Here is a 20,073-nt window from a genome sequence, read left to right as displayed (position 1 = left end):
CTCCCAGATAACTGATTTTTATTGTCAAGTAAATGTTCTCGCTGTTTTATAAAATAGTTATCTGAGAATGTCTTTGGATAAAAGCGTCTGCTAAATGACTGTAGAATAGAATATTCAAGAAAAATTGGCAGTGCTACACAATTAGCTGTAAATAAGTAAATATCAAATCGGATTTAATCTAACTGAAATAGGCTGTTGTGATTTAAATCGAAATGATTCGGGAATTAGTGAAAATACCCAGCCCTAGTGGGAGTCTATTCCAGCAGCTACTAGGCAAGAGGAAGGGTACACCCTGGACAGCTCACCAGCCTATCACAGGGTGATATAACTATATTTTGAGCTAAAATAGCTTGATAAGAATGGCATCCTGTTTGACTGAAGGACTGATTGTGCCTTATTAATTCCTGTTAAGACATTTTCAGCAGAAAGCATTTAGTTTAAAATGTTAAAGTGAAATTAAGGTCCAATAAGTTCTTAACAGACCAGAACCTACTATAAGCTAGTAAAAATATGAACATTTATTTACTTAAAATTGGGATTTTAATAGTGTCACATGTTTTCCTTTGAGAAATAGTTCGTTTTATTTCTGTTTTTCAGGTCAGTGAATGGGGTGTACAGGATTGGTCTCTTTGCTCTCAAGGACATCAGCAGTGGCACAGAACTCACCTATGACTACAACTTCCATTCGTTCAATACAGAGGAGCAGGTGAGGCACCAGCGACCATTTTCTCCTCTTCATGGACCACTGATTTGCAAACCTTTTCTGACAAACAACCCCTTCAGGAGCTGAAATAAGTTCATGTCCCACCCTTCAATATTTACCAATTAATAACAATAGGAGGATAAATTTATTAGAACAGATATTCAAGTTCAATTTGAGTGAATTAGAGCTTGAAACCTGTAATTTAATTTGTCTAAAATAAATAAAAACAATGATTCTGTTCATATTTGCTCATCTGTTGAGACATAGTTGCTGAGGCTTCTATCTTTGCAGAGCCTCTTCTTCGACTTCCCACACTAAATAATCTTTCCTTATGTTTTTCTCTACAGCAAGTGTGCAAGTGTGGATCAGAGAGCTGCCGAGGCATCATCGGAGGAAAGAGCCAGCGTATTAACGGCTTGCCTGGAAAAACAGGAGGGGCTCGTCGGCTGGGTCGTCTCAAAGAGAAGAGAAAGTCAAAACACCAACTCAAGAAACGAGTGAGTGATGAATGAACACAAGAACTAAGAGTTAACTTAGGTATGACTTATTAACTTTTAAATATGACTTGTTAATTCCCATGTGAAAGAAAAGCAATCATATCATTTAAAATTCTGAGAAAAATCACTCAAAAGCTGTTACCTGGTGTGACCTGCCTAAAATATGGCCTGTTTGAGGAAAGACGTGTCCAAGACTGGCATTGTCTTGTTAGATATCAGGTGCAGTATTTATGTAGGCCACAAATGTCTCTGTGTCTCAGAGGGGCTCTTAGTGGCCCACAAAGTTTCTTAAAAAAGCAACTCCGTATACCTGAAAGCTTATACTTTGGAATTAGGACTCTTATTACTTGAAATTTATTGCATACAATATCTTACATGTAGGATTTGCACAATAATAACTGTGGTTTAATGTTTACATACTGAAAGTGAGTTGTCAAATTCAGATTGAATTTGACTGAAAACAGGCGTAACTTTTATTTTAATAGGCTAATGCATATTTCCCACTAAGATGACTTGTTTTAATTCAACTTTTTTATCTTTAGGAGGAAGAGTCAAGTGACAGCAACAAGTTTTATCCTCATCTCATCATGAAGCCCATGTCTAACAGAGAGAAGTAAATGCACACAAATCATAAATAAAGGAAAATACACAACAATCATGATATCTGTAAAGCTTATATGAATTAATCTATTGGAACCCCCTTACTCAAATGTAATAGATAATTAATTATACAAACTTTTGTAATCCTCTGATCAATGTTTTTTTTTATTAATTTATTTTTAATGTCTCATACACAACTTGTGCTCTTTTTCTTAAATTCTGTGGCGATGGTTTACATTGTTTTTTTTGTTTTTTTTTACAATGCATTGCGATTGTGGTCTTTTTGCAGCAGTGCTAAACTCTTGCATACACTGGCACTATACATTATCCTCTAATGTCATTTGTAAATCCATGCACATGTTCTACAAACTATTGACAGAGTTTAAAACTAAGACGTTGGCTTTCTTTCTTGATTTATTTTCTTAGCAGACCCTAAGCAAGCTCCAAGCATGCTATGCATACTCTGAAAACATGACCTTCAGGTTCTACACACAAATCTGGTCACAAGTTTCCACACTTGTGTTTTTCTGTCATGTCAGTGTTATTAGAAGGTGCAACAACAATCCTCCCTATTTCGTAGTACAGAATGCAAGTAGAGAGACAATTTGAGCCAAATAACACAGTGAAGTAGAGGCTTTACGTCCTTAAGAGAGAACATACTAAAACCTTCTCTCCCTCAATCACCAGAAAGTTTGTGCTGAACCACAGAGTTTTTCTCCTGAGAAACTGGGAGAAGATGAGGGAGAAGCAGGAGCTGCAGAAGAGAGAGAGTGAGAGAGAAAGGGATGCCAGCAGCCTCTCTATATATACACGCTGGGGAGGAGTTATCCGTGATGATGGCAACATCAAGTCAGGTGATTGTAGAAGACAATACTGCAGAGGCAGAGATGAATTTAAATGTATTTTCTGAGTTAGCTGTAAATAACCCTCTTGCATATTTAGCTCATATTTAGATTGTACATAATAGCCATGTTGTGTTTCCAGATGTGTTCCTGACGCAGTTCTCAGCTCTGCAGACGTCAAGGTCGGTTCGTACACGAAGACTCGCTGCTGCTGAAGAAAACACAGAAGTCACACGCACTGCACGCCTTGCACACATCTTCAAGGAGATTTGTGACATGATTACAAGCTACAAGGGTTAGTCTCATGACATACACAATATGTCAACTTTTCTTCAATATGCCGTCCTTGTTTTAACCTCTAGTGTGATCTGAATCTGAATGATATTATTTCGTTTTACATCAGACTCAACTGGCCAGACACTTGCTGCTCCACTGGTGAACCTCCCATCCAGGAAGAGGTAAGCTATTAAACCTTTACATTGACTGATGTTTGTTTATCTGTTCTCCAGACAGCATTTTTACTTTATCTGATCTGTCAGTGTATAGTACACACACAGTGTAACAGTTTCTTTTGCTACACATTTGAGCCATGACGGCTTGTGTGTTGATTCTCATCCAGTTTCAAGTTGTTATCAGGTGGTGTCAAAACAAAACCAGCTCATTGTTATTTTAGCAACATGGTACTTCAGCAGTCGCAATCGCACATTTGGTAACCAAAATCATTGGACACAACATTGACTTTTATGCTTTGAAAATGATGACGAGCCATATTTTGACATACTAATGCTGTTTTCTTTGTGTGCTATCAGGAACAGCCAGTACTATGAGAAAGTGTCTGACCCTCTGGATCTGAGCACCATTGAGAAGCAAATCCTCACTGGCCATTATAAGACTGTGGAAGCATTTGACACAGACATGCTCAAAGTGTTTCGCAATGCTGAGGTAGGCAGGTGTCCCATCAGCTGCTACCATTAATGATCCTCCCCCCTTTTTATTTTAACATCACATGTTGTTGGTTCAAGAATAGAGCTTTTAATATTCATTCAATCATGAGACAAAACATTATGGAATAAGATTAATTTATTATAATATTAACTGAATGAAGAACTAAAATAAGTTGTGCAGTCCATCTTGCATTTGACAGAATTTGTAGAACTGTTAAGATTAGGTGAATGTCAACATACTTGCAGAGCTGTAACTGAAGGCACAAGGAAACTATGCACATGTGTTCTATGTGACAATTGCATAAGCTGTATGAGCTGTAGATGCCCAACTGAGTTTTGTATTTGCTTTTTTTTCTATTTTTAAAGAAAGTACTATGAAAACATGAACCAGTTGGGCTCTACTAGAGGTTTAGTGCTTGGAATTCCCCAACAGTCAGTCAGAAGTGAAAAAGTTTGCAGAATGAGATGAGAACCCCCTTTCTAGAACAAAAAGTCCACTTACATAAACGCTCTCAGGATTACTAATATCTGATTAACTAAGAAGCCACACAGAAATACTCATGTTCAGCTTCTGAAATGGTTCCTTTTTTTGTCCCAGGGTAGTTTGCTGCAAAAGCGGCAACTAGCTAACAGCAGTTGAGGACAAAACAACTGCCAACAGAGCTATGGATAAATAAACATGTTATCAAACTGATCATCATCTAATATTTGAAAATATTAACACGAATTACAAAACTTACATAGGCTTTTTAGATCTGTTGGGTCATTTGTGTCTGCATTCATTACAAACCAAATACACTAATTGCAAGAAGGATAAGGCCAGTTTTTTATTAGTGATTCAGGGGAAATTTTCAAGCCTGAGCAAAATGCCAAATAACTAAAACTCAATATATAAAAAGTCTGAACAAACTCATTGTTTAAGGCATTACTATTCACTTCCATCACAGTCATCCCATTACTCACTTGTTGCTTTTATTTTCTCTTGTCTTATTCATGCACAACGTATTGAGTTCTGATCCTCTGCACATGTTGCAGGCCCTTTTGATTTACATCTGTATAGCTTAGCAGTTTAAACAAGTGCCACTTGAAAGCTCTCATGGTAGCTTAGTCTTTCAGTCAGAGGAGCTTGAAGTGGACATATAAATTTAAATGCCATGACCCCTTTTGGCAAATTGAAGAAAGGTGAGAGGAATGTTGATTATTGGCAGATTACTTGCTGTAGACAGTTTTTCCTACAGGCTTCCAGGTAGATCAGCTGAAAGTCTTGATAACTTAATTATGAATGTTTAGTTTGGGGTCAAAGGTGCTGTCTGTGTTTATGTATGACATCTGTCGTCACTTTATGCAGTTTGCGAGACTTTGTCATCACACCATCAGTTACAGAGTCACTGAATTGATTTATTTACTGTAAATGTGTTTTTAAAAACATTTAAAAAAGAAAGCCTCATTTCTAACTGTCTTTCTCTCCCACCAGAAATATTATGGTAGGAAGTCATCGGTAGGCAGGGATGTCTGCCGGCTGAGGAAAGCCTACTACAGTGCTCGTCATGAAGCTGCAGTCCAAATTGATGAGATTGTGGGTGAGACTGCCAGCGAAGCAGACAGCTCAGATTCACTGGAGCGTGACCATGGACACCACCATCATGGCGGAGGGTCTCACGACAAGGATGATGATGTCATCCGTTGCATCTGTGGAATGTACAAGGACGAAGGCCTGATGATTCAATGTGAAAAGTGCATGGTAAGAAAAGATGGTGAAACTTTCTTACTGGCATAGAAAACAAGCATTGTTCTCAGTGGCTGATAGACACCTGTTTAAGTCTGTGAATTCCTCTTGGGGCTTCACCTAGTACTTTGTCAAGGAGATTTTCCAAGGAGAGGGAGCAGTTGGTCCTCTGTGAATAGTGTTTGCTATTTTTAGATAAAAAAAAAAAAAAGAAGATTGCAGTGTTGGTGGAGCTTGAGTTCAGAAACAACTGGGGTTCTGTAAAAATACCAGCTGACCAGTAATCTGTTATGAAGAATCAGTTTTTGTTTTTTGTCAGTATGTGAAAACAGTGATTTTGTTGTTATAGGTGTGGCAGCACTTTGACTGTATGCGACTGGAGACTGAGGTGGAGCACTACCTATGTGAGCAGTGTGACCCTCGACCTGTAGACAGGGTATGTTCATCATTTTGTAGCAGCCATGGAGGTTATACTCAATAATGTCTCTTTTTAAGGCCAAATTTATCACCAGCCTCACATTGCCTGAATGTGTTGTTGTCACCATAGGAGGTTCCTATGATACCCCAGCCCAGCTATGCACAGGCAGGCTCCGTCTACTACATCTGTCTTCTTAGAGATGACCTGCTGCTACACCAAGGTAGTGAAACAGTAGAAATGGCTATCACATTTTCTCACACTGCTTGTCTTTACAGTTCAGTTATATAACACTATTTAAAATGTCACATTTTCCCCTCCCACTCTGAATCAAAGTGTTTAATCAAACAGTTAAAGTATTGTATTTCGGTGTCGGGGTAAATCATGCTAAATTGGGGTTTGCAATACAATCTAGTTAGATATAAACATAAATGACTTGTCAGTTTCTTGTGAAAAATACCACTGATAACCTCTTGGTGTGTGTGTTGTTTGAAGGGGACTGTGTGTACCTGATGAGAGACAGCAGGCGCACACCTGAAGGGCAGCCCGTCAGGCAGTCCTACCGTCTCTTGTCTCACATCAATCGAGACAAACTCGACATCTTCCGAATTGAGAAGCTCTGGAAGAATGAAAAGTAAGTTTAGCTGTACAATCCTAACAGCCAGCATGATGTTCTGTAGACTGTATTATAAGGTTAAATGTAATAGAAAACAAAAACATATTTTTATATAAATGCTTCTAGGCTGTTATTGTTCTCTTTAAATTCCCTGCAGTTTGATTTCCTTTTCTCTTATGTATCCGCTCTAAATCTGAAGGGGTGAACGGTTTGCTTTTGGTCATCACTACTTCCGTCCACATGAGACGCATCATTCACCATCACGGCGATTCTATCAGAATGAGTTGTTCCGAATGCCGCTGTATGAGATCATCCCCCTGGAGGCAGTGGTGGGAACCTGCTGTGTCCTTGATCTTTACACTTACTGCAAGGGTAAGGAGATAACACTACCTACTAGTTGAATTTTTCCCCCGTTTGAATTAATGATTATTTGGAAGAGTGCTGCCGATGTGCCTGTTGCATACATGCTTTTCTGCTCCTACATATGAAAAGTCTGTCAATATGGATATGAAGGACAGTGTTGATAGATGTGAATTTAAATTAACTGTGAGCATCATTACTACAATAATCAAACATTTGCTTTTTCAAGTGAACTTCCTAATTACAACAGTTTACAGCTAATAGAAAATGTCTTCTTATTACAGGACGGCCCAAGGGCGTGAAAGAGCAGGATGTTTACATCTGTGATTACCGCTTGGACAAGTCGGCCCACTTGTTCTACAAGATCCATCGTAACCGCTACCCAGTCTGCACCAAGCCATATGCCTTCAACCACTTCCCCAAGCGGCTCACACCTAAAAGAGACTTTTCGGTGAGATTAATGAATCTCATGACTGGATGGTCCTGCTGAAATCTGTTACTGTTTTATAAACATTAAAAGATGTTTTAAGCGTGAAAGTAACGTTACAGCCTTGTCATCCACATTTTGTTTATTCAGCCTGCAGCAAAATCACAGGTGAATGTGAAATGAACCAGAAACAGTTTAGAAAAAAAAAAAACACATGCCTGCAGGGAAACCACAGTAAAATTCCTGCTTTGTAATTTTGTCTCAGGTGTACACAGGCTAAAACTAGGTTTGGCTTGGTAAATTAAACTTTTTGTGAAGCCTAATCCTACAGTAATTTGGGAAAATGTTTCAAGGAATAAAGATTACTTAAGTAGCTATGAGATTTCAGCTGTTATTTTTTAGTTCCCCTTATAGAAGGTGTGAATCCTACAAAGTTCATAAAAACTACTTTTCTCACAGAACTTGTTCTTAATTTTAAACTGCCTTTAAACTCTTACAGCCCCACTATGTTCCTGACAACTATAAGAGGAATGGGGGCCGATCGGCCTGGAAAAGCGAACGACCCAAAGATGCAGAAGGCTGTGAGGATGACGGCTCTTCATGCGAGCGGGGTGAGGACTTCCAACTCGAGCCAGAAGATGGAAGAGGAGTAGAGGAGGACATAGACATGGCTCCAGAGGATCCTGAACACCTTTCAGCCAAACCCAGGCGAGCCGACCGTGGAAGAGAAGGTGAAGAAGATGAAGATGAGGAGGAAGAGGAGGAAGGACAGGAGGTTGAGGTACGCAAGGAGCTGGAGGAAGGTTCAAGCGAGAGGATAGGAGAGATGCTTGAACTCCCATCGTCTTCAGCCTCCTCACCTCTTCATCATCCAGCTCTGGGCAGGAGGGAGGCCCAGAGGGAGCGGCTCAACAAGATTCTGTTGGATCTGCTGCACAGAACACCCAGCAAGAACGGTGAGGGACCGGGAACAAAGCAGGGGGGTAGGTCAACAGAAAAATTAGGGTTTCTTTGATGCATCTTGTATACATGTTGGATATTACTGATACTTTCCCCTAAATTTAAGCTTATTTCTGATATTTGTAAACTTGAAGTATTAGTATTTGGAAACATGACAACTTTTTGTGTTTTTCTTTTTTACATAAAAAAAAAAAAAGAACTTATTTCCTGCAGCTGTTAGTCCCTCCACACGTCCAAAAACTGAGGGGTATTTAAGTGATTGTGGAGGTTGTGGAGATGTGATTGTTACTGCTAAGTCTTGTGATGCACTACTAGGGAATACCTCTTTGTGTAGATTTGATTTCCTGGCATGTATCCACCCAAGAGACACTTTGAAAGGAACATGTATGTGTTTGTGGTGCCTGCATTTGCATGTTTCCACATCTGCAACCAAGTGTAAACTGTCATGTAGAATGGGGGTAGCCAACTTTGTCAAAAAAACTTTGACCACTCTGAAGCAGTAAGAGATGGGACACCTTTACTACCGATCGTTACCGTTATTGTTTCTTTCATCTAATGTGTCACTTCAAGGTTTTAATCTTCTCTTACTTTCTCTCTCTTCCTCGCTCTCTAGCCATTGATGTCACTTATCTCCTTGAGGAAGGAGCTGGGCGGCGGCTACGGCGACGGACGCTTGGATTTGGAGATTTTGTTGGCAGAAAATAACGCTTCTACGTGCCTGTCACTCATGCTGCCTTTTACTGTCGTGAGAGAGGGGCAGAAAATGGAGAGACAGCAAGAAGGGCAAAAATGCATTGTCGGTCATCCAAATATTACACACCACAATGCATCCCTGGGAGGCGGGGCTCTACAAGTTCACCTCTTCCCAACACTGTCATCTCAACTCTGAGAAGATGGAAAGGGTTTGGAAGTGCTGACTCCAGGGCAGTTTCAGCTCGTCAAGAGTTGTTAAGGAGCACGACAAGAGACCTGATCCAGATTTCCTGCTTATTTAAGTAGTGTCATGAAACAACAGTTTTTTGTTTTTTTTTTAAATTGAACATAGGAGAAAAAACAAAACAAAACAAAACAAAAAAAAAACATGCACTTAATGCATTGAACATTACAAACATGGGTAGATGTATTCCACTAGCAAGCGCCATAAATGACACAGGTACTGAATAGGAAAGGATAGAGGGAGGGATGGTTGATTATTTAGCTTTGCAAGGAGATGGCGGCTGAAGAATTGTTCCCCCTAGTGGGATCTAGCTGCAATGACAAAATGCAACAATTATGAGAAGATCTGCACCAGGACTTTTGGGGGTGGGGGGACGGGACATCATAGGAGAAATGTTAAATGAGCGTTAAGTTGGACGGTGTGCTCAGATGCTGCTCTTAAGAAAAAGAGAACAAGGGTGGTGAACTGCACTTTTGGTACCGTGGATATTGTGAAGCTCTGTAATGTATCTATAATGAAACACACTAACACTCTCACAGTATTGGATGATGCAGTCAAAAAAAAAAGCAAGTTAAAAAGTCTATTATCTTTTTCCTGTTATACTATAGTAACTCATGTAGGAACAGAAGAAGCCTGTGGCGTGTTTGTTTTTAGAGATAAAAACGAGAGGGGGGGATTTGAGAGTGCGCTTTTGTCAGTCAAAGTGTCTTGTTTTTATTTTTTACTTTTTCGTGAGGCAGTCAGCTTCGCCCCTCTATTTTGAAGTATCATGATTCACCAGCTTAACTAAATCAGGCAGGGAGTTGAGGGGATGCCAGCTTCAACTGTAATGCCTTACACAGCTGTGATCTCCCACTGCCTTGCCTGCTAGTGTGTGTGCGTGCATACACACTTATTGTGTGTCTGACAGATTTCATGAAAATTTACCTTTTAAAAAAAAAAATTTAAGGGCTCGATGGCAATTAACAGTTTTAAGAAAACTATGGAAAACAATACTTAACATGAAATGTATCGTGATGGTCATATTTTCTTATATTCTGTGAGATGGGCGGGATGATGTATACTGTATATTTGGAGGGAGGGTGTGATCCCTTTTTTTTGTCTTCTAAGTTCCTGGTTGCCATGGAGAATGTTTTAACAATTAATTGTGATATTTCATGAGATTTCTTTTTCCCCAAATGCCACTGTTAAAAAGGGACAGCCTGCAATGTCCCCCATGTGGTGAACTGACAGAGAAAGTAATGAGAATGAAACACCGATGGAGGGAGAGATGGAACAGGAAGCTGTACAGTGCCAAGTTATGTAAATAAACACACTTTACATTGAGGAGTGTCTCCAAAAGCAATATCTTGAAAATGGATTTTGTTTATTATTGTACTGTACAGGACTCAGCCCTAAATGTATTATGATTATTATAATATTATAATTTCTTCCGTTTGTATTACTATAATGAAGACACTTAAGTGCAGAGGAAAATGATTTTTGTAATGTCCAGAAAATCTCATCATAACTGTCCTGACGACATAAAACTTAAGCTGAGTTTTTTTTTTGCCTATAAATTAAGTCCATCTATGTACTGCATGAGCGTGAAGAATGTCAGACGGACACAGAAGGCATTGGGACATGACAGTGACAGAGCAACGACACCTTTGTCACTGAATTTTGTTTATAATATTACTTTTAAGGAGAGATGTACTCCTTGATTTTTGCTGCAAAGTGTTGAACACTAAAAAAACAAACCAATATAAAAATGTTATGATATTTTTAAATGGTGACAGAAACAAAAAGTAAACCTGTCAGCCCAATATCATGCTATTATTTTTTTTGTTTTTGTTTTTTTTTTTTTGTTTTTTTTCAAATAGGAAATGGTTCCGTTTTGTGATAGCAGTTATTGTATAATGCTTGTCCTTGTATTTGTGCGTTTTGTGCGATCTGTTTAGTTATTTTTAGACAATCACAAAATAAGATGCAAGCATTGTAAATGGCAGACTGGCTGACATTTTGTGATGTGTACAGTTTGTCAAAAAAAACTTCTTCCACTCGTTAAAAGTTTGTAATTATGATTCTTAAGTCATGAAAAATGCTGTTGGTTTTTACTTTTTGTTTTATATTTGTTATTTTGTTTTTTGTTTTTTAATAAAAAAGCACTACATTATTGTGAATATACTCTATTGTGCTCTGATCTGTTTATTATGGGTGCCAGTGCTGTAAGCATTAAGGCACATATTACTGTCTGTGTTTATTCCGCTTTATATCACACACACTCACTCTAAACATGTTACTGTAGGTGTCTACACATTTCGGTGTCTGTCTGCTCTCCTCCCTCACGCTTAGGACCTTTTCTGTAGTTATAGCCACACAGGTAAGAACCCTGGTAGTACCACACAAACTTATCAGCTTTGGTTAACTCTTGAGTCATGCAGTTTTTATTTTGTTCTTAACAAATACAATCAAATGAAAATCAATCATAAAACAAACAATACTATCCTCATCTGAATGTTGCTTATCTAACTGATGTGCTGCATTGTGAAAATATCTGAGATCCTTGTTGGTCATTGCTCATTCAGCATCCAGAGATATTAGCTCTGAGGCATTTCCTTTTTACATAAAAATGTCTGGATAACTTATTTAAGCTAAATAAATCAGTGCATTATTCTTGTCTGCAAGCTGTCTTGTCGCGTTGTGATGCAAATAAGGCTTTATTTGAATAATCCAGATACATGTATGTAAGAAACAAGGCAGTCTATACGTTTAGTCTAAACTCTCGCGATATTATGGCAAATATTGACTAGGTAAATAGGGAATCATAAATATTTATGATTACAACGAACAACGTTTAAACCACATAAAATACAGTTCTTATGTCGTTTAGCTCTATTTTGGGACATATTTTAAAGGCCATTAAACGGTCTTACAGCTATTTAAATCTCGCGATATACTCGCAGGTGGACTCTGAATTGGTTACCTTAGTAACACAAATAACGCCCAGGCGCTTCCTTGCACTTTAGCAAGCCGGCTTTGTTAGCTTACGCCTGCACTTCTAATAAATGATTTGGCGTCTGTAAAGATACAACTATGCCTAGGAAGAGATCATCCAGAGAAAAAACAAACATCGAAGATGAGTCTGTGAAAAACAAAGGTTAGTTAGATAGTTAGATACTTAGTCTTTCATCAGTAGGCCCCAAATGAATATTATTAACAAGCTACCAAACATTTAACTGCGACTCCTGTTTGTGGTTTGAATAAAACGAAGCCTTTGGCAACAATACAGTGATATAATGGAAGCATTTAGTTGTTATCTGTATAAATTCATAAAAGTGGAAATAGTGCTTCAAGCGGGAGCGAAAAAATATAACAATGTGAGCTATTTAACAGTAATATTCTTATATCAGAAAATTGTGCCAAGAATTTTAAAAAGGCACTAGCCTTTTTCCAAAAATGCAAGTGTTTTTGAAGTCTTAGCAAAAGACACAATGCAGTGATTTACAAATCATTTATAGACTCAACCAAACTCAACATAAAAGATACCAGCGCTCTGCATTCCTCTTTAAAATCAGGCAACAAACCTGGTCATTTTAGCTGTCTCATGTTTTTTATTCATGAGAACTAAGAAGGTTTAATTAGTATACAATAGTTCTAAAAAAGGAAATGTTTTTTCCATTTTGACCTAACATAGAAAGTCAACTGCTTAGTAGTTTGGAGCATTCTTTTTCTTTCATAATGCTTCAAATGTTTTCAGTGACTGGAGAAAGCCATCATCTTGAGAGACATGTAGAATGTTTGTTGGCATGGTCTTGCTGAAATAAGAAAGTCGGTCCCTAAAAAAGACTGAGTAGCAGTATTTATATTTATTTCCTATAAACCTGTAGATCTTTCAGTATTAATGGTGCCTTCTTAGATGTTCAAACTATGCAGTAGCCTGCATTGAAGACAACAGAAACAGAATTCTACAATACTTGGTAGTTTTAACCTTTTTTTTCTTTCTTTTTAAATTTTTTATGACACATTACATTACATTAAATATGTTACATTTTTCAGCATTTTCTTGTCCTTATTGCAACTTAAAAAAAAAAAACCTGACTGCTATCAAACTTAAACATATTATTTTCTTAACATTTGATAGCTTGTAAAGGTACTATTGTATTTTCAGTAAAATAAATTATCCTCGTATGATTGTATGATGTTTTATTTACATTTTATACAGAGTCCCATTATTTGGGGAAATATTATTCTAAAAAGTACATTATTTCTTCCATTTAATATAGAGGAAATAATGAAAATAAACAACAAACAGCAGCATAATACTCAAATTAATACAACTTGCTGTCCATCATTGAGTTCTATGACATGCTCTTCTACTCTAAAATAGAAGAACAATATTAACAATAAAGCTTTAACTTTTTAACATTTTTTTCAATGACACTTTCTTTCCATCTGCATTTCAAAATGCCCTACAAGTACTGAAGTGTTAAGTTATTATGTTGTTCCACAGGGCCGACTCCAGAGGAAGCATTACCTGCTCAGACAATCAGTAAGCTACATTATTTTTAATTATATTACATGAAGTTTGTATTTTTATTAATTTAACTATCCTACAGATGATTATCGGTGTTCGGGAAATGTGCAGATCGACTTCCCTGCACTTTGTGCTTTTCTGGACATGAAAAATATTCCAACCGTCTGCATTACTGAAACAGAAGACACAGGTAATCAAGGCCAGTTCCTGTTCTAAGCAGAGAAACAGAGATATGATGGAATATTTATTACACATTTTTCAGATTTACTATGTCTAGTTAGTACTTCAGTTATAAATGAATGCACAAGACATACATTAAAGGAAAACTGGTATGGTAGAGATTATTATTATTTAGAATATGCACCTGCTGCTTGTTTGTAATAAGCATAATTTTACCTACAGATGACAACCAGTCTCAGATAAAAAATAAATATCTCTGGTGTAAGCCACGCTTAACAGTTAAGCTGGAGACTGAAGACCCTCACAGTGCCACAAAAATAAAGATTTCCGGTAAGTACGTGACACTACAGGAAGTGTTCAAAACAGACACACTGTTTCACATTTTGTGTTTTATGAATTTCTTACACCGTTTTTTTGTAATCATGTCATTCAGTGTTTGTACTGGAATAATCAAAATGGTGCATTTTGTATGCTGTCATATTGACATAAAAAATAGGACATAAAAAGAATAATTTCAGTGTCTTCTTAATCAGGATGTGACTGTTACTGGAACAGCTTTGCAGCATCTTTGCAGTGTTTGCTATGAAAATATGGTAATGAAATTTATTACAAATACACAGGATGGAAAGTGAATGAGCAGATTTTCCAAGTGCTACAGATAATGCTTCCCTCCATGAGCCAGCTAGCGAGCCTTCAGTGAGTAATGAGCAGCTGTAGACGGACATGCACAAACAAGCAAACAGGGTTACGACAGTCGCTGTTTGTTTCTTGTTGTGTAATCCTGTTCACCGTGTTGCAGGTTTTGGCAGACGGGACTGACAGATCCAATGGTAATCTCCCTCATGAACACACTATCTCTTTGCTCCAGCCTCAGGTGAGTCAACTTTGTGTCATTCAAACAGTCTTTGTTTTGAAGCTCCATGCTTGTGTCGAGTCTAAATCATTCTGGGTTGGAGAATAGGTAAGGGAAATTGGGTTTAAGTCTGAAGTAGCTATTGAGTTGCAGATAAAGTTGCTCTAAAACACATAACATAGGTTACTGATCCATCTTATCTACTCTGTATTCCATTTGTAGGTCTGTGACACTGGAAGGCAACGCTCTTCCAGAACAAAGCTTCCACCTTCTGTTATCTGAAACCAGTGTGTGAGTCTCAAATGCAGAGTGTGTAGAAAAAAAATAAAATAAAAATAAACTGAAAAACCTCCCCTTTCATATAGAGGCAAAAACATGTCTGATTTATGTCATGATTTTGTTTGTCAAGCCTCACCCACTTGTCCCTTCGAAATAATCAGATCGGAGATGAAGGTGCTCACCTGATTGGTTTGGCTCTTTCAAACACCAGATCTGCTAACAAGAACCTTTTGTCTCTCAACCTGGCATTCAACTCTATTGGTGATGCAGGTGCTAGGCATGTTGCGCAGGTATAACCCAGACCTTACTCCATATTCCTGCAACAAATCTCCCATTGTGCCTGCTGAGTGGTTGTCCTCTTGCTGTTTCGCCTCTCAGGGCCTGCGGTTTAATCGTACTTTGGTCTTTCTCTCATTGTCCAACAATCAAATTGGAGACTCAGGAGCTGCTCATCTGGCTACGGTATCCATTTACATCAAAGACTTTAACCAACAGATAATGCATTTAAATTAGTGGTTAAAATGTTCTAAATCATATTCTGCTTATTGCATTAGGTACTGTGTGTAATTTAATAAGGATCCACTGCTCACCATTTCCACATTTAGGTACTTGGTGAGTTCTCTCTAAATCATGAGGAAGTCAAAGAGAGGAGGAAGCTGCTTCTGCAAAGAACACAGACTGTAAATGTGACATTAATGACCAGCCTGCTTTAAAAATAATCCTCATCATTAAGATAAAAAACATTCCTGCACAGTAAGAACTGGGCCTCAGAAGACTGTAGATACATTCAGGGATTATTTCACGCTGTTTTTGCAGTCTCGTCTTGGGCCTGATCCTGAACAGTTATGTGGAGAGCAGCTTGTACTGGGTGCTCTCAAGAGAGAGAACAAGACCACGCCCCCCAAAAAGGTTAGACGCTAACACTAAGACTGGCAGAATGAAATATAGTCTATAATCTAGATTTAATTATTTAATCATATGTTCTATATGTAAAAAAATCTGCATTATATTTTCACTTATGCAATAATAAAGCATTTTTATTTCTAATTTGATGTAATTCAAATATGAAATAATAGCTTTCTGTGGCATCTGTTACAGGTAGTATCCAGAAAAGATGAGAAATCAGCTGACAATAAAGAGAAGTCTAACAAGAAATGTAACTGTTACAGATGAACACTTGCTCAATACATTATCCTATAAAAACTGCAATAATTGTTACCTCTTTAACGTCTTTTTAAATCTCTCCTAGCCACTGACTCAAAGGTGACTCAAAGCAAAAACCAAAAGCCGGGGGGTAAAGAAAAACAGTTACCAACACAAGAGGTACCTCAAACATTCTTTCAGTCTTTTTTTTTCTTCTTTCAGTCTTTTTCAGATTTCCTGAATGTTTAGAAGACAGTATTTTATGGAGCTGAAAATATTGCTTTGAATGCTGTTTCTGTCTCCACAAGCAGGCAGAGTTGGTGGGGATAGTAAACCCCCTGCTGGACCCATCGGTGCATTGCAGGGACGGACAACTCTTCTTTCCTGGAAACAAGACTCTGGCCTCCCTCAACCTGGCAGGTCAGCCACTGTGGTGGATTTATGCCCTAATGAAAGGACAACCAGATCATGGCTAAAATTTAATTTGAAAACAGGAATCTTTTAAATTGTCATTAATTTAGTTCAGTGTTTCTTGGGAATGTTTTCTTTTTTTTTATAGACCATGTCACAGTTAATTTGTTACATTTTTAATTTATACTCAAAGATGTGCTAAATACAGTTTTTCTTTTTTAGTTTAATTATATATCTATATACATATATATATTATTTTAGAATGTGGGTTTGATTGTTACAGGTCAACCTGGGTTAATTACATCTTCATTTGTTAATTTGCTTTATGCAGTTAGTGAAATTGTGTGAGGCCTTAAAGGAACAGTTATTTTGTGTGTTTCTTGTGCAGGAAACAGAATTACAGAAAAGTCGCTGCTGTTCTTCTTAAGGTCACTGGAGATACAGGATGCGGAAGGAGGTCTGCTGCGTCTTTGCTTGCAGGTGTGTTTAATTTCTAGCGGACTGAGGCCAACTCTGTGGGTCTTGTTGAATAGTCTTTTTTTTTACCTGTGTTTGTAACTGGTTTGTAACTGAGTAAAATGATCTATAAACATATTTAGACATCATGGGTGCAACTTATATATTCACCTGTGTTTCCTTTGGTAAAGGACATTATAAATTAGGCACTGGAACTCTCTTCCTCTGTCACAGAACCAGCATTTATTAATGAAATTATTATATCAATGTTCCATAATTTTCTCCACAACTTTCAAAGTAATGCTCAGTCATATTTATCCACTCCTAACTGGGATTTGGTCAGGAATGTAATATCATTTAAGTATCATGCCAGCTTTGTGTAAGTGTTGTCAGATTCTCATCATAGCATGATCGTCTTCTCCTAAATCCTTCCTATGTTCACCTGTGTCACAATCTGTAACATCATCCATTCAGTTGTCGCCAGGTCACAAGCTCAACATCTTGATCTAAGCTGTTCCTTGGGATTGCTCTCTTATGGACTGAGATGTCTGATGTTTTTTCAGGTATCTGTTGGAGCTACTTCTCCATTTAGGGGGGCACAGCTGCACATGGGCACTACTATTGCCTTCACTTTCCAGGATTTCTCTAGCTCTTCTTCGAGCCCTTCAAATTCTTAAGTTTCTTGTGTTTATTTTTCCTAATATTGCAATCATTCTGAACTGATGGCTGCGTAAATCATAACAGCTTTCCTCTGCTGCTTATCCATGATCACAATGTCCGGTTGATTGGCTAGTACCATTTTCTCAGTCTGAATCTGGAAGTCTTACAGGATCTTAGCTCTCTCGTTCTCCACCACCTTGGGAGGTGTTTCCCATTTGCCCAGGGATCTCCAGTCCACATTCTGTGTGGATGTTTTTGTACACTAATTGGTTATGGTGTTTCATGTATTCTTATCCTCTTTTCTTTTGTATGTGTATGTTATGATTTCTGATCTCTCTCATGCAGAGAAATCACTTCTCATCAGAGTGTGATTCCTACATGAAGATAAAGGAACTGATGGCATCCAGAAATAATTTAGGTAAACATGCTATAGGTTCTCTCATATTTTAACATGAATTAACATATTTTAATTTATTTAATATTTAAAATTTGATGCAAAAATCGTAAACACTATTTTTGCATCAAATTTTAAATATTTTGCATTTTTAAATTTAAACTTGTATATATATATTTATATTGTAATGTAATTTCATGCAGAGCCTCTGAGAAGCCTCATCAAAAACGATCCTGAAACAAGAGAACAGGAAGGACAGGTTGCTTAATGCTGAACAAACAGATGTCTACATCCTCAAACTTCCAGTATAAAGCAATGAAAGCGTCTTTGCTTTTTTTTTTTTTTTTATTTGTTATTGTTTTTTTTCATATTAAAGGAACATATTGGAGAAATAAGAGTGTGACAGGAATGGATCAAATTTTTGCAGAGCATCTCAAATACTCTAGTGTAAGATTGTCTCCCCTTCTTGCACTATGTCTTTCGGCCTCTGTGGTGCATGGTTTCATTCCAGACTCAATGATGAGAGTGCAGTTAGTACCTGTGCAAAAGGACAAAGCAGGGAAAGTGGGCAGCTCTGAAAACTATAGACCCATCGCTCTTGCCAGTGTACTATCAAAAGTATTTGAACATATCTTATTGAGGAGGTTTAATCATCACATAGAATCTACAGATAATCAGTTTGGCTTTAAACCCAATCATGGCACTGACATGTGTATTTATGCTTTAAAAGAGCTACTTAGCAAATACAAAAATAAGCACTCTACTGTATTCATGTGTTTTCTAGATGCCTCTAAGGCTTTTGATCGTGTAAACCACAAAATGCTATTTCACAAACTGAGTCAAGCCAATGTACCAAAATATCTTATTCGCTGTTTGTCCTATTGGTACGCAAATCAGACCCTGCATGTCAAATGGGACAACTGTGTGTCTGAGCCCTTTCTCATGAGTAATGGAGTGAGACAAGGTAGTTTGCTGTCCCCAATTCTGTTCAATTTTTATATGACTGACTTGTCTAAAGATCTGAGCAAGTGCAGAACTGGGTGCATGGCTGGAGAGACTGTGGTCAATCACCTTATGTATGCAGATGACCTGGTGGTCTTTAGCCCTAGCTCAGCTGGTCTTCAGGAACTGCTTAATGTGTGTTCTGTATATGGTGAACAAAATGATGTAAAATACAACACTGCTAAAAGTGTCATCATGATATGTCGCACAAAGGAGGACAGAGATCTTGTGTTCCCTCACTTTAAATTGTCTGGAAATACTCTCACTGTTGTTAATACAGTAAAATATCTTGGACATATTATGTCTGATTCTTTATCAGACGATGAGGACATGTATCGGCAGTGCAGAATGTTGTATGCACAGGCCAATGTTTTGTCTCGTAGGTTTGGCTCTTGTTCTGTTGGAGTGAAAGTAACTTTGTTTAGAGCTTACTGTACCCCACTATACACAGCTCATCTGTGGGTGAACTTTAAAAAATCTAGCCTACAAAGACTGAAAGTTGCCTATAATGATGCCCTGAGGCTTCTGTTAAAAAAGCCCAGATGGACTAGTGCTAGCGAACTGTTTGTGACTCACAGAGTGAACACTCTACAAGCCCTTCTAAGGAACCTAATGTTTAAATTTATGTGTCGATTGAATGCATCAGAAAATATGATTATTCTATTGTTGACAAATATTAAATACAGTGCCATCCGCTATTTCTCTGATCTGTGGAGACACTGGTATAATTGCCTTTTAAAAGATTGAGGAACCTTTTATCGTATTATGCCCATGTTGTACATGTTATTTGTTTGTCTGTCTGTTGTTTCTTTTTTTACTATGGACCACGAGTCCGCAATAAAGAATACTACTACTACTACTACTTTTGTGGTTGAAAGAGGATGACAGTTTGTAACTTTAGATGCATTACTAAGGACAGCCAAGTCATAAATTTGTATACAGGTCCAGTCAACTACTTCATTTGTCTCAAGGTCTAAAGCTACATACAAAGTACTAACCATTAATTTAATTTACTTTATTTAACCTTTATTTAGCCAGGAAGGTCAATTGAGAACCAGTTCTCATTTACAATGACAGAGGGCCAGAGGCAACAGTAAAACATTTATTCTAATGCTCCGTTGTTATGTGTAGTTAGCATATTACACCTCTCTT

At 37.7% G+C, this 20,073-nt stretch overlaps 2 protein-coding genes across 6 annotated transcripts in view; both read left to right on the top strand.

The window, feature by feature from the left end:
* Positions 1–11,189, top strand: part of ash1l (ash1 (absent, small, or homeotic)-like (Drosophila)) — a 35,259-nt gene extending 24,070 nt beyond the window's left edge. For 2 of the 3 annotated variants that reach the window (XM_042011405.1, XM_042011404.1), the window contains exons 13-27: positions 598–706; positions 1,051–1,200; positions 1,743–1,813; positions 2,488–2,654; positions 2,785–2,937; positions 3,046–3,100; positions 3,452–3,584; positions 5,061–5,327; positions 5,662–5,748; positions 5,860–5,950; positions 6,223–6,361; positions 6,543–6,715; positions 6,988–7,154; positions 7,630–8,113; positions 8,704–11,189. In XM_042011405.1, the coding sequence (XP_041867339.1) occupies positions 598–706; positions 1,051–1,200; positions 1,743–1,813; positions 2,488–2,654; positions 2,785–2,937; positions 3,046–3,100; positions 3,452–3,584; positions 5,061–5,327; positions 5,662–5,748; positions 5,860–5,950; positions 6,223–6,361; positions 6,543–6,715; positions 6,988–7,154; positions 7,630–8,113; positions 8,704–8,795 (2,338 nt within the window). In that variant the 3' untranslated portion in view covers positions 8,796–11,189. The remainder of the gene's footprint in view (positions 1–597; positions 707–1,050; positions 1,201–1,742; positions 1,814–2,487; positions 2,655–2,784; positions 2,938–3,045; positions 3,101–3,451; positions 3,585–5,060; positions 5,328–5,661; positions 5,749–5,859; positions 5,951–6,222; positions 6,362–6,542; positions 6,716–6,987; positions 7,155–7,629; positions 8,114–8,703) is intronic. The other variant, XM_042011406.1, reaches the window with a different exon arrangement.
* Positions 11,190–11,987: 798 nt separating this feature from the next.
* Positions 11,988–18,213, top strand: lrrc71 (leucine rich repeat containing 71). 3 transcript variants are annotated; one of them, XM_042011340.1, is made up of 17 exons: positions 11,988–12,166; positions 13,520–13,558; positions 13,626–13,733; positions 13,946–14,053; positions 14,344–14,419; positions 14,523–14,597; positions 14,799–14,867; positions 14,986–15,145; positions 15,234–15,317; positions 15,461–15,535; positions 15,672–15,764; positions 15,954–16,011; positions 16,105–16,178; positions 16,310–16,418; positions 16,798–16,889; positions 17,871–17,943; positions 18,123–18,213. In XM_042011340.1, the coding sequence occupies exons 1-17, from the start codon at positions 12,103–12,105 to the stop codon at positions 18,185–18,187; spliced, it is 1,422 nt and encodes a 473-aa protein (XP_041867274.1). In that variant the 5' UTR covers positions 11,988–12,102; the 3' UTR covers positions 18,188–18,213. The 3 variants fall into 3 exon arrangements, with proteins under 3 accessions (XP_041867274.1, XP_041867273.1, XP_041867275.1); XM_042011339.1 differs by having other exon boundaries at positions 16,307–16,418; XM_042011341.1 differs by lacking the exon at positions 15,461–15,535 and having other exon boundaries at positions 16,307–16,418.
* Positions 18,214–20,073: the final 1,860 nt, after the last annotated feature.

Source organism: Melanotaenia boesemani, chromosome 17, assembly GCF_017639745.1.
Source record: "Melanotaenia boesemani isolate fMelBoe1 chromosome 17, fMelBoe1.pri, whole genome shotgun sequence".
In the NCBI taxonomy this organism is placed as follows: Eukaryota; Metazoa; Chordata; class Actinopteri; order Atheriniformes; family Melanotaeniidae; genus Melanotaenia; species Melanotaenia boesemani.
Note: the sequence above shows the minus strand (reverse complement) of the source record. Positions and strands in the feature narration are given on the sequence as shown.